This window comes from Charadrius vociferus, unplaced genomic scaffold (assembly GCF_000708025.1).
Source record: "Charadrius vociferus isolate BGI_N301 unplaced genomic scaffold, ASM70802v2 scaffold332, whole genome shotgun sequence".
Lineage (NCBI taxonomy): Eukaryota > Metazoa > Chordata > Aves > Charadriiformes > Charadriidae > Charadrius > Charadrius vociferus.
The window spans coordinates 4,155,341-4,168,962 of record NW_009647418.1 but is presented as its reverse complement, the minus strand read 5'-3'; the positions used below and the strand labels follow the sequence as shown (position 1 = coordinate 4,168,962).

General features: G+C 53.5%; 1 protein-coding gene across 1 annotated transcript in view; it reads right to left on the bottom strand.

Moving 5' to 3' along the window:
- Window positions 1–6,949: 6,949 nt before the first annotated feature.
- The window catches only part of DAO (D-amino-acid oxidase), a 9,566-nt gene continuing 2,893 nt past the window's right edge, over window positions 6,950–13,622 (bottom strand). The window contains exons 7-11 of the mRNA XM_009880374.1: window positions 13,122–13,226; window positions 12,454–12,536; window positions 10,031–10,148; window positions 8,635–8,733; window positions 6,950–7,081 (exon numbers count right to left, since the gene is read on the bottom strand). Coding sequence (XP_009878676.1) covers window positions 6,950–7,081; window positions 8,635–8,733; window positions 10,031–10,148; window positions 12,454–12,536; window positions 13,122–13,226 — 537 coding nt within the window. The remainder of the gene's footprint in view (window positions 7,082–8,634; window positions 8,734–10,030; window positions 10,149–12,453; window positions 12,537–13,121; window positions 13,227–13,622) is intronic.

Below are 13,622 nucleotides of genomic sequence, written 5' to 3'. Positions count from 1 at the left end.
GCTTCCACTTAGGGTTTTACAGCACTCTAGTGCAGTGTAATGCTCCAAGACGTGTTAGGCTGTTTGTTTATAGCACTGAAGGAAAACTAGAAGTGGGTTAATTTCTTAAAGAAATGGAAGAAACTCAGACTTCACAAAAAAAGGCCAAAGTGGTTATTGATATTCGGTGCGGGGGTATCTTCTGCTCAGAAAAGTTAAAGTTTGACAAGGCACCAAAATGTCCGTCCGTTCATTTACCGCCCGATGATGGTGACTGCGATGAAAGACTCCAGAAGCGGTTGGTCTAAACAGGCAAACTTTCCTTTTCCCAGTAATGTGAAAATGCGCTTCAGCTCACAGGGGGTCCCGCTTCAGATGTGGCTGATGACACAGGAACACACCGTCTGTTCTGGTGGCGGTTGCCACGGGCTGGTTTGGTTTTCTCTGTCTCTGCTGTCTGTGTATCCCGTGTGCTTGAGCTCCAGCAAGCTCAAGCTCTGGTCGGTCCCCAGTTAACAGACAGGGCCCTCACGGCGCTGACAACCAGTGCAAATAATTTGGTTTTGTCTCCTTCTGTCAGGCTGTAGTTGGGTAATTCTCCTGCACGCACTGTGCAACTGGGGTAGCTCAGTGCTGCCTCGAAGTAGAGAGAGATGGACTCGTTTCTCTTGGAATGTCCCTCCCACGTGCGAGAGCTGGACAGGACACTGGCAGTGAGGAAGCAGCTCCTGGGTGGGTTTAGATCAGATATTAGACCACCCGTGCGAACAGCGAGTTAGAAAACCTGCTTCGCCTTTGCGTAGTGTGGACTCTTCACCCTTGAATGGCAGTTCTGACTACCATCTTCTTCCTCCTGCTGGTGAGGGCGCTTGAGAGTGTACCAGTCCACACCCAATGGGGGCACGTCCAGGAGCTTACGTGCCTCTTGCCACATGGGCTTGCCGTTAGCCGTGTCTACAGTTCGGGGTACCCCCCAAAACTGGATGGCCTCTAGGAGAACTCAGCGGTGTGTAGAACTCAGGAGAACTCAGCCTGCGTTAGAGGCGAGAATGGATATACGGGGCATGACACGCGTGGCCGGAAGGAGTGCCACCTCACCTCACCTAGCTGCTGGGTTTGTTTCTCCGTTATTGGGCGCCTTTAGTTAAAGTTCTGCTTTTCCAGTGTTAATGTTCACATGTCGCTTCGGTTTTTTGAGTCAATATTCAACAGTTTTAAAGGACAGCATTGCAACAGTCTTCAACATGTGCATTCAGAGAGTTTCAGATGAAGTATACTTTTAAATTTGCATACATGTATACTTCAAATGAAATATTTCCTAGGTAAAGATTTATAGGTAATGCAAAACCTTTTCATGCTGTTGAGTAGTTCACTGTTAACCTGTGACATTTACAGTATTAAAAGAAAATCAAAGGCATTTTTGCTTTTCACTTTTTACGAATTCTGCATTGAAGACGTATATAGTGGTGTAAATGCCAAGATGGGTCCTGCGGAGCCAACTTCATACTCTGGGTCTTTGATTTAAAGACGGTGATGCCTAAAGCGTGATCCAGAGCTCACCAAAGTCTGGGAGAATCTCCCATGGGTATTCGTGGGCTTTGGATCACCTAAATAGAGGGGGACGGGTAGAAGCCCCCCGCAGCTGGTCCCACCTCGCTGAGATTGGTCGGAGCCTGTTGGGCACTGAAGAAACTGAAGTTCAGGTTTTGTAGATCCTTCCGTGTTGTTAATAATGGCAGGACGGTTTAGATTGTTCACTGAAAAACCGAAGAAGATTCGGGTTGACACACAACAGCCTATAAATAATCACAAGTCATATTTTGTTAATACGGCAACACCATTGATGTATAGAATAAGCCTCCAAAGATTGTTTTACACACTGTCGAGTATTTTTCACTGATGAAGGAATTAATATAGCTAGTTCATTTAAAACAGTAAAGTGAGATAATTTTGAATAAAAATTGAGAGCAAACAGAATTGTGGGATTCAGAGATTTGCTAACTGTCCAATATGTTCGTGTGCAAAGCTGTTGTGGGAAAAATAATTCTCCAAGTGTGCTTTGATGGAATGATTTATTATTCCTAAATGCTTGCCGAAAGAACATTGAATGTTTCCCTGTGTTTGAATGTACAGTTTCTAAGCTGGATACATTTTAATGTTTAAAAACTTTGTGTATATGGAGCTTGTTGTAAAATACTCCTTTTGTTCCTATGTTACTGATGCAACATTGGATAGTTTAATTCCACACTGGATATTTTATGTTAAACAAATAAATAGTTTTTTCAGTAAAAATGCCTTTGGCTCTTCTATGGGACTTTCACGAAGGGTCGGTCAATAACTTTACCATTTTTTTTTGTCTTGATGTTCAGAGATTTGAGAGTCGTGCTGCTGTGTGGACTCTGCCGGATACACAAGGGCGCTGTGCAGATCTGACTCATTTCGTGTGCGTGTTTTATGCGTTTGGGCATAAAGAAAATCACAGAGTTCACGTTCACATTATAAGTAACCTCATAGAAAACTACAGCTAAATATTTTAAAAATTATCCTAAGATCTTTAGTTGCTTTTTGCATTTAATTCAGTTTGGACAATAACAACCCGTCAGTTTTGCTTCTTGCCTATGGGCATTTTCTAGCCATGCCTTTAATGCTGCCGGATGCGACTGGCGATCACAAAGCCGTGTCGGGAGGAGATGGCTTTGCACGTGTCTGGATTTTGGGGAAGGGAGAGTTCTTCTATTTATTTACTTTTTAGTGCGAACTTTTCATTTACCTATCTTGTTTTTATAAAATATAATTAAGTGCATAACCTTGCCTGTATTCCTCTACCCTTTAAAAGATATTCTTATTTTGATATCCAGTAATTTGCAAACGTAAGGTTGTTCATGTCGGAGTCAAAATGACGAACGATCTGCGAATACTTCGCATGCTAATACAGCGTGTTCTCTCAGCGTGCATTAATCTTCCCTCTCGCAGCTTGTGCAGCCGATGACAGTCCACTGGGATGAAGACTTATTTCTGGGAATGGAAACAGTTGGTAACTACGGAGGGGTTTGTACTGCGGAAGCAATACTTTGGGAGAATATTCATTCTTCTGTGTTTTCTGTGAACTTTTTGGCATCTTCAGCCCTTTCTAAAGCTCATTCTGTTTTTCAAAATGCCAGAGCCGCTGTTTGCTTACAGAGGATAACTTTCCTGATACTTGATGTATTTCCAGCTTTGTTCTGTGTCACAGACAATTGTTGTTGAGAACTCTGAGTTCATAAAATGTGCTGATGTCGGCTGCTGGAGACGGCGTTTGTGCTCGTCGACAATGTCCATGCAATAGCTGTGCAGACATCCCACCGACTCTCTCTTACCTTACCGCTGCCACACAAGGGAACTCCAGTCTCACAACTCTTCTGTCCTGCGGTGTGTCATCTGTGCTGCCAACACTGGAAAATACCTTTCCTGTCGCTTTCGTCTCAAAACAGAGTGATCAGCTGAGCTACCTGAGAGTGTCCCGAGCATTTGTCTACCTGTATGGCGAGGTGGACACGCTGGAGGGGAGGGATGCCGTCCAGAGGGACCTGGACAGGCTGGCGAGGTGGGCCCGTGCCACCCTCATGAAGTTCAACCAGGCCAAGGCCAAGGTCCTACATGTGGGTCAGGGCAACCCCAAGCATGACTCCAGGCTGGGCGGGGAATGGCTGGAGAGCAGCCCTGAGGAGAAGGCCCTGGGGGTGTTGGTGGATGAGAAGCTCAACATGAGGCGGCAATGGGCGATCGCAGCCCAGAAGGCCACCCACATCCTGGGCTGCATCAGAAGAAGTGTGGCCAGCAGGGCGAGGGGGGGATTCTGCCCCTCTGCTGCGCTCTGGGGACACCCCACCTGGAGTACTGCCTCCAGCTCTGGAGCCCTCAACATAGGAAAGACATGGAGCTGTTGGAGCGGGTCCAGAGGAGGCCCCGGAGATGCTGGGAGGGCTGGAGCCCCTCTGCTGGGAGGACAGGCTGGGAGAGGTGGGGGGGTTCATCCTGGAGAAGAGAAGGCGAAAAAGGGGAGACCTCAGAGCCCCTTCCAGTGCCTAAAGGGGGATTCTACTCAGAATCTGAAATGACGGCTCTTCTTCCCACAGGTGGAAGTGTTCAGGAAAAATGCATGGGGAGAAGTGGAATGATGATCTACTGGAATATTCCTATGGAATTAGCGTTTGAGGTCCTATCCATGCAGCATTAAGAAGAGAAAGCATCACACATGAGACTTTGGAGTATTGCCTTTATTGTGCTCGCATATTAAATTTTGGCCTTTTAGAAAATAAGCAAAATTAGACCGCAAATAAAATTACACCTCTAATGATTTCTGTTTGTTTTCTAAAACGCTGTGTGAAATCACAGGGCAGCTGCTCCTATAGGCTTTACCATCGGAAGAATCAACTGCTTATTGCAAGCTGTACAATGATTTGCTACACCCCCGCTACCCAGCGTAGCGCTTCTCAAACCGGGTAAGCGGGTTTGGATTTACAGCCGTGTGAACGGGAGGAGAACGTGGTCCTTCATATCTCGTATCTGGCACAAGTGAAAGTGGGTGGATGCTATTTCACGGAATGGCTTCTGCTGAAGGGGTATCACAGACCGTTAGGTTTAGCATTAATCAATGGTAAATTTTCTCCAGCTATTGTTTTCTTTTTTTCCATCCTTTTCGTGGTGAATGTGGCTGCGCTGTGTCAGGTGAGCTGCCAGATGAAGTGGGAAACCCTTTCGACAGACAGACTGGACGTGACAGGGGCTCCTAATTTTCCTATCTCTCCTTTTGGTTTTTCAGCACGCTGCAGAGGTGCCTCGGAGCACCTCTACCAGACAGCAGCAGAGGTTTTAATGCACCCCGACACTCCGCTGCCTTCCCAGGACGGACACCGCTCTGCCCTAACCTGTGCCAGACCTCCGCAGCAGCTAACGCAGTGTCCCGTCACCTCTGCGGTGGTGGACAGGACCGGCCTAAGCAACTGCGTTCCACGGTGGAGCAACAATCAGAAAGCACAAACGACCGTGGTTATCGTACGGCGGTTTATACTTTGCGAGGATGTGAGGGAGCACCAGCGTTAGGCCAAAATCGCAGCTGGAGGAACGTAGCATCTGCTCTCGGTGGTGCCTTCGACAGCAAATTGTTGCCTTGGACGCGAGTGCCGCAGGCGTGAGAATTCCCACGCGATGTCACTTCGCTGGGTGTCACAGCAGAGGCGAACACAACCCTCCCAGAACTTTACAAAAGGAAGAGGGGAAGGAAAGGGGAGGTGGCAGCCGCCGCGGAGAAATTCTGCCCCTCACGGTGAGGGTAACCATTGCTGCTTTTGTAAAAGGGCAGACAATTAGCAGGTGCGCTCAGCAGAGCTCGTCAGAGCTTTCTGGCTTCCCCGGGGCGTGTAAGCTGGAGAAGCGCACAACGGTCACACAGTCTGCAGTGGAAAATGAGGTTGCTGGAAGGTCTCCTGGGGCCAGGGCTGTGCTGGCACGGTAACCTCCATCGCACCGCCGAGAACGAGACAAGTCTCACACGCTCCCACGAGGCAGCAGATCTCGTGTGCGTGGACCATCTCCAGCAGCACCGCCTGCTGATCCCTTCCTACAAAGCCCTCACCAGTTTCTCTTTTTGCTCGGTGAAACCGCAGCAGAACGTCAGGAGACGGGCGCTTCGGCAGGGAGCAAGCCTGGTGCCAGGCTGTGGCCAGGAAACGTGTGGGTTTTGTGGGACTATTTTAAATCCAGGTGCCCGGGAGGTAAAACGAGCCCCGCTGCGCTGCAGCATCTCTCATTCAGTAGGCGCAGCCGCCTGGTACATCACAAATCAGGTTGATGAGCTATTTCTGGCACTTGGAGTCAGCGGGAGAGAGGAGCCGCATCGCAGATGAGTAAGAAAGAGTTGGCTTCTCTGCGGAGGAGCGCGAGCCAGGCACCGCGTGCTGGGCGTGGGACAACCTTCTGATCGGGGGCTGATGCTTCTTGACCGTTCCGTACCTCGTCTGTGATGTTTTTTGGAGCAGGGAAGACAAGCGGGGTGGAAAAATAGGCCAAACTGTATGGTTGCAACAGCGTGCTGGGTCCATAGCAGTGGCACTGAGCACCCCCGAAAAGGGACACCCTCCTGGGAACTGTCCCCAACTCCCTCGGGAGGCACAACCCACCCCGAGGCAACTCCTCGCCCGGCGCTGCTGCTCCAGACGCGTCTCACAGCTGGAGGAATCGAGAAACCGGAGGGCCCGTGGGAGTTTTAGGGACGAGAAGAGCTATTTTGCGTATGCTCTCTGCTATATATAGAGTCTGGCGAGTACACGGGGCTGGAACATGTTGCTTTTGTTGCTAAAAACATCATTTGGAAGGCCCATTTTAGGCAACTGCTGCTGTCTGTTGCCAGATACACTAACCAGGTGCTGGCGACCCATGCTCTGTCCTGGCATGAACGTGAGCACGTAGTGGTTACCGAAGCACGTGCTTTCAGCGCTGCTGTTACTTCCCCGGGAGCTTCAGAGCTTCTTCCTACTAAGGAGCTTTTGCCTCCTGGGGGAAGCTTGCAAATCTAATTACATGCTGGGAGTCGGAGCAGTCGGAGGAGACCTCAGGTGGCACGGGCTCGGTTTCCGATCCTGTCCCATCGTGCAGATGAGCGGCAGGAAGGTCAAGATTTCAGCTGAAGCCTGCCTGCCCTTTGCAGACTGGTCCCCGGGACAGAAGTGCGCTTTGTCGCAGATAATTAGTTCATATTTTAAAGCACTTCCTTTAGGCGGGTGGTGCGAGGCCAGGGTGGAGGGAACTCGGCCGTCTGGCACACGGCAGCGGCAGAACTGGCAGCAGCCTGAAGACGAGACACTGCGAACCGGTGTTGGAGCTGGGGTAGGGGGAGGGTTGAGCAGCCCACGCGTATCACTGTGTTATTCGCATCTTTCTGCTGTGATTTCTAAGCTACTGCTGTCACGGTAATCCCGGGTGAGCGGGCAACTCAAAAGCGGGGCTGCGGCGGGCTGGCCAGCTTCTTCTCCTGGAGGATGCTCCCAAAGAGTCTGGCCGCTGCCATGGCACAGCCCCAGTGGATGGTGATCCCAAACCCGCCGTGGCCGGAGTTGTGTATCACCTGGGGGAGAAGAGAGGGAATGAGTGCTGGGAAAGCTGCGCTGGAGCTCTCTGGGGCTGGGGGCAGCAAGAGCGTGGCTGGGAATGTCCTTAGTGTCTTTGGATGGAGCCATCCCCCTGGGAGCTCCCGGAGCACAGCTCGGCCACCTGCTGCTCCTCCGCTCCCTCCAAAAGCCACCGAAGAGGCGGAAGAAACTCCGTGTGGTTCAGCGGGGACCCCGGAGCATCCTCTGTGCCTGCTGCTCCCACCACCCCGAAAGGCAGCAGCGGGGCTCACGGCCGCGGTCCTCAGTGCCCAACGCGGCCCATCCTCCCCAGTGTCTGCTCCTGCCAAGGGAAAGCGCTCGGCGTCGGCAGGAGCCCTGACCCACGGCTGGGATCCACAGCTGCTCCTCTCCTGTGCCACGGCAGCGCAGATGCGCTGTGCCGATAAAGGAACAGAGCGATCCGTAAATTAATTCAAACACAGCATCGCTCTGAACCACGCTCTGGGCTTTGCCTACGAACACCAATTTCTTTCGGAGATTCTCCAGCTAAAAATTGAATATATTTTCGTTGCGTTTAATTACATGTTGCAGTCGCCATCCCCTTTGGAGCTGTAATCTCTTTTCCCAAGCTGTACAGAGACACACGCACGCAATCGAATCAAGGATTCCCTCTGCAGGTTTGCTGAGGAGCCTTCAGGCAACAGCACTAAGGAGTGACGTGGTCCTACGCGGAAAGGTGCTGTGCGGAGGGTCCGAGACCGGATGGCACACTGAAACTCATGCCATCCCCCCATCTCCTTTCTCTTAAAAGCTGTCTTAGTAGTGCAAGGCAATTTAAAGAGCCATTGCCCCGGGGATGGCACCCAGCTTTACCTACATGGAGGCAGCTGAATTTGTCAGAGCCCCACGGCGGGTACAGCCCCACCAGCGTCCCTCGGAGCCTTCACCACGTTTCCTTTTGTGCTGCTGCTGAGCTTCCAACCGGAAGAAATCTTGAGAAATCCAATCTTTTGCACCAACAACCTGGCGCCAGTGCTGGAGGCCACGAGCAGTTTATTAAAAAACTGCGTATGGGGTTTTCTTAAAAGGAGACAGGAAGTTTGCGTGCACGAGGGCTGCACGCTTACGGGCTCCCAGCCGAAACCCACGCTACTTTAAATGCTGACACCGAAACACGGTTCACAAGTGTCTCGTGTTGTTCTGGCAGCAGCAGAGCCTGTGGGCTCTGGTTCCTTGGGGTTTTTTCTCCCATCTGGGTTTTTTGGTGTCTGTTAAGGACTAAGCTCCAGCTGCAGGTTTTCCTTTGGCAGGAGCGCTCCCTGCCCGCTCTCCCCATAAAACCCAACCGAACTCAACGTCTTCCACACTTATCTCTCACACTGGGCTGAAACTGGCTCAAAGAGTCACCCATTATAAGAGGGGAGACGGAGCGAGGATGACCGTGGGCTGAAGAGCACCAGCGGTCGCTGCATGTTGGTGCTGCACAGCTGAGGGCGCAGCAACTGATGCACAATTATAGTGCGGCGGTCGATGGCACTCGGGGACATCTGGGGGCTGAGCACAGTACCTCTGCCTGGAATTGTCCCTGCCGGACCGTCTCCCGCTCCAAGCGAACGCAGGGACGCGCCGGTCTCAAGCCGCTCCACTCCTGTACGATCTTGGCTTTCTGAAAGCAAAAGCACATCAGCACCTGCGCAGCATCTCTCAAGCGAAGGTGAGAGCTCTTACAACGAGCGGGGACAGGGACCCTCCATCCCCGCTGCTGCACCCGCTCCTGTGATGCTGCAAAGGGGCAACTGGGTGGAACAATTTCGGATGGCAGCCCGCAGAGCCGGCGAGGCAAACGGTGGTGCCGAAGCCCCGCGCTGCCCTTCCTGCCAACCCCGGGCACAACGGTAGTGACAAGAGTAGACACAAAGCAGCTTCCCCTAATGCAGCAGTGCCAAAAGGCAGAGGGGGGGACACGGACCACGACCGAAGGGCTGGGACCTCCCAAAGTTCTTGTTCTTATTTTTAACCAGCTAGATGAGTAATTACTTTTTCCTACAAACCTTGTCTCAAAAGTAATCACAGAATGGTTTGGGTTGGAAGGGACCTTGAAGACTATCCAGTGCCACCCCCTGCCCTGGGCAGGGCCACCTCCCCCCAGCCCAGGTTGCTCCAAGCCCCGTCCAACCTGGCCTTGATTCCTCATATCTCATCCCAATCTGCCCTCTTCCAGTTTGAAGCCATTCCCCCTCGTCCCATCACTCCATGCCCTCGTAGAAAGTCCCTCCCCAGCTCTCCTGGAGCCCCTTTAGGCACTGGAAGGGGCTCTGAGCTCTCCCCTTTTTCGCCTTCTCTTCTCCAGGCTGAACCCCCCCAACTCTCCCAGCCTGTCCTCCCAGCAGAGGGGCTCCAGCCCTCCCAGCATCTCCGGGGCCTCCTCTGGCCCCGCTCCAACAGCTCCGTGTCCTTCCCATGTTGGTGGCTCCAGAGCTGGAGGCAGGACTCCAGGTGGGTGTCCCCAGAGCGGAGCAGAGGGGCAGAATCCCCTCCCTAGTGCCAGCCCAGAGCCCACCCATCCATCAGCCGGGCGTACTGAGCCCGAGGCAGCCGTGATGAACGCTGCCAGGCACACCAAACACCCAGCCATGCCACCACCCCATGTTTTACCCTCAGGCCGAGTGCTACGTGCTGCCCGGGGTCACTCCATGCGCACACTTCATCCGTCACTGCCATGTCCCCTGGCACGGTGGCTGACTCCGCATAAACAACAGTGGCTTTGCAGCTCTCCTGGCCATCTGAAGGCAGGTGCTGCCCGTTACTCATATAAAGATTCAGCTTTTTGTGGTTTTGTCCTCAGCATCCTTCCCCGGCGGCCTCAGCTGCGCTGGAGCACCCAGGCTCTCCGTGTCCCCTTCCCTCCCCATGGGTCCCTCATCCCGCGCCCCAGCGGTGGGCGTTCGGTTGGGGTCACCCACCTGGAGAGAGGGGAGCAGCCTGCAGCAGTTCTCCCAGATGGTTTTGTGGTCCTGGGCACTGTTTTCTTCGCTCCAGTTGCCGTGCTGATAGATGCCTCCCAAGACCGTGAACTCACTCCTGCACCGAAAGCCAAAGGAGGTAGATGGTGGTGAGTGTCGCCGGCCGCCCCTCGCCCGGCCACCACGCAGAGGGACATCCGCGCGTGAGTGATGTACGGATCCTGCTACGCCCCGAGCCCGCACGCACTCACAGAACCAGAATCACAGAATCGTCTGGGTTGGAAGGGACCTTTAAGATCGTCGAGTCCAACCATTAAACCAACACTGCCCAGCCCACCACTAACCCACGTCCCTCAGCACCACGTCTGCCTGTCCTTTAAACACCTCCAGGGATGCCAACTCCACCACTGCCCTGGGCAGCCTGTGCCAGTGCTTGACAACCCTTTCCGTGAAGAAATTTCTCCTAATAACCATCCCAAACCTCCCCTGGTGCAACTTGAGGCTGTTTCCTCTTGTCCTAAATCTTCTGCATGAATATATTTTATAAATGCATTTGGGATAACGCACTGTTCATAAACATTTTGCAGCAAGCACCTCAAAGAATAAATGGAGTTTCTTATAAGAGTTCCGTGGCTGGTCCCTCACGCTTATCCTGCCTCGCTGGGGACTCAGTGTCTCCCGCTGGCGAGGCGCTCACGCCAAGCAGGCAAGAGAGCGGTGGTACCCGCGCGTGTCTGCTCGTGAGCAAGTCACGCGTTAAAATACCATCAGCGCCCCAAAGACCTTTGCCCGGGCAAACCAAACAGCTCATTTCATCTTCTGTCAAACAGGTCCTCTCCTGCCTGTCTGGGGAAGGGAGTTGGCAGGAGCGGGCTGCCTGCAGCGGGGAACATGAAGAATCAGACTTCTCTTGCTGTCGCCCCAAAACTCCGGCGGATTAAGAGGACGAGAGACAGGTTAAGGCTGGAGGGGGGCGAGGGGGGGAGCTGGGGGTGTCTGTGCCTTCTAGACCCTTCTAAAACCTTGCGGGAGCTCTGGGAAGCAGAAAGACAAGAGGGCTGAATGCCGGGGCGGTCAACCCCTGGGGATGAGCTCTCCGGCGTGGAAGAGGTGTCCTCCACGCGTGAGCGCCGGACCCGGCACCTTCCTTTGGGAGCCAGCCTGGTGCCCAGCCACGACGGGGGTGAGCTAAAAGAAACGCAGGGAGAGAAATTCACGCGTAGCCAGGACCGTGAGCAGCAATCCCTTGGAATACTTTGCACGGGGGCGGCGGGCATTCAAAGTTCCTATTTACACAGTGGCTTATTGCCTAATCCCGAAATATTAGCACGGCGGGAAGTGCCAGAAATGCAGCCTTCAAGTTACAGCTTAAAACAAACAAACAAACAAACAAAAAAAGCCTCTTCATTGCCAAAGTGGGGTAGATGGCCGCTCTCAGGAGGAAACAGAGGCGGGATGAACAGTAGATATGTATTTATCCCGAATATCCTGCAATCCCTGGGTACGTGCATGCGCTGCCGTCTCAAATACATCCCAACTCCCCAAAGAAAGCTGCTGGTGGAGAGCAGGTGGAAAGTGCAAGATCACTGCTGGAAGCTGGACTCTGCCCAGGCACAGCCGCTGCCGCTCGCTGAGCTCAGGACACGGTGCTTTTTGCGGCCAGGATCTTCTTTCAGCCTTTCTCACCCCTATGGGGACTCAAAAAATCGAGTTTTCCGCCGGGAGCCCTCCTCGGTTCCTGCAGGGAGGCGGCAGGGAGCCCTGCGGGGTGCAAAACCGAATGGGATGCCCTCAGGAGATGTGTCACCAACAGCTGTGGGCACAGCTCAGGGTAACAGTGCGAGGAAGGCTGAGCTTTTATTAAAGTAAAAAGGATTCCGGCCACTGGTTTTAATGGGAGCATGAATCAGAAGAGCCGTTCCCCATGATGAGCAGCCGTACGGCAACACCATCGACAAAAGAAATGGGTCGAAAGGTGAAAACAAAAGATGTCTCCCCAAATGTTTGCCCTGCTGTCAGTGTTTGGCTCTTTTGAGGACCCGGCCAGGACCGGCGTTTTGCTTTGGTGGGATTTGTTCCTTGGAAAAGGACAGGACCAGGGACGTTGAAGCCCTGTGGTGCTGCCTGATCCCAGATCCCAGGAGCCCGGGACCACCCGGGACCCCTCTTGCATCTGAGTGCCGAGCCGGGGTCACTCTCTGTGCCGACCGCGGGAGCTCCCTCGCTGTGCCTGCCCATGTCCTTCTGCTCTCCTCCCACGCAGCAAATAAAAGCATCGCGAGGCCGGGTACCAAGCCGGCTCTGAGCGGCTGCAACAGGGCAGGCGTCAGCGGGGACCCGTGCCCAAGCCGCTGCTTTCGGGGTGCTGAGAGCAGAGCATCGCTAACGCCAGCCCAGACCCCGCCTCACCCGCCATCACCTACCCCGGGATGACGTACGGCGAGTTGTAGATACCAGATTTGATGTCGTGAGTGATGATGAAATGCTTCACCCACGGAGCCAGGACCTGGGAGATGAAGGGGAAAGGGTCAGGGAGAGGCGGAGAGCGACGTTCCCGGCTCCGGAAGGTGGTGAGAGGGACGAGGGCAGCTCAGCGAGCATGGCCACCGGGGTCTGCACATGGTGCCCTGCCTCCTGCTCAGGCTCTACGTACACCACGGCCCTGGCTGCCCCGCACGGCCATGGGAAGACGGGGAGATGGGAGGGTAGGTGGGCAACCAGAGGAGCTTCCTACCTGGCGTGAGTCTGTTTCCCCCTAATAATCATCAACTTCTCCCAAGGATTTTATGTCTTTTTATAATTAGCATTACGCCTCTGGCTTCCCCCACCTGACCAAGAAAGGGGCTGGAGACTCAGGGCATCCCCACGGCTGGACCAGGAATGGGATGCAGGTTTTTTTTTTGCTCTGGCCTCCATGCACATGAGGGTTTTTACATGACCAACATTTGTGGGGAATCAGGACCTGATCCCGGTGCGGATCGAGCCCACAAACCCATGATTTGCCCCAGAGGACACAGGTACACCTCATGGTTAACAAATGACTCCTCCAGGAAAAAGAAGGAGGGGGACACAAGCCCTGCACCCACCTCACCTTTATGACCTGTCCACGGCCGGGCTGTAGCTCCGGGTCAGGCTGCAGCTCCCCCGCACGCATCCCGGTGCAGTTTATCACAACATCCACACCCCGGGCAAACATCTGAGGAGAGACAGAGGCAGTGCGGTGAGCAGCACACGCACAGCGATGCTGCCCATGGCGGGGGACACACACACACATGCACGAGATTCCTGCGTCAAAGCCAAGCCAAATACTTGGGCCAACAGTCTGGCGATGAATCATAGAATGGTTTGGGTTGGAAGGGACCTTCAAAGATCATCTAGTCCAACCCCACTGCCCTGGGCAGGGACATCTTCAACTAGATCATGTTGCTCCAAGCCCCGTCCAACCTGGCCTTGAACACCTCCAGGGATGGGGCAGCCACAGCTTCTCGGGGCAACCTGCCCCAGGGGCTCACCTCCCTCATAAAAACTTTTCTTCCTTATGTCAGCCTGGAGAAGAAAAGGCTTCGGGGAGATCTTATTGCGGCCTTCCAGT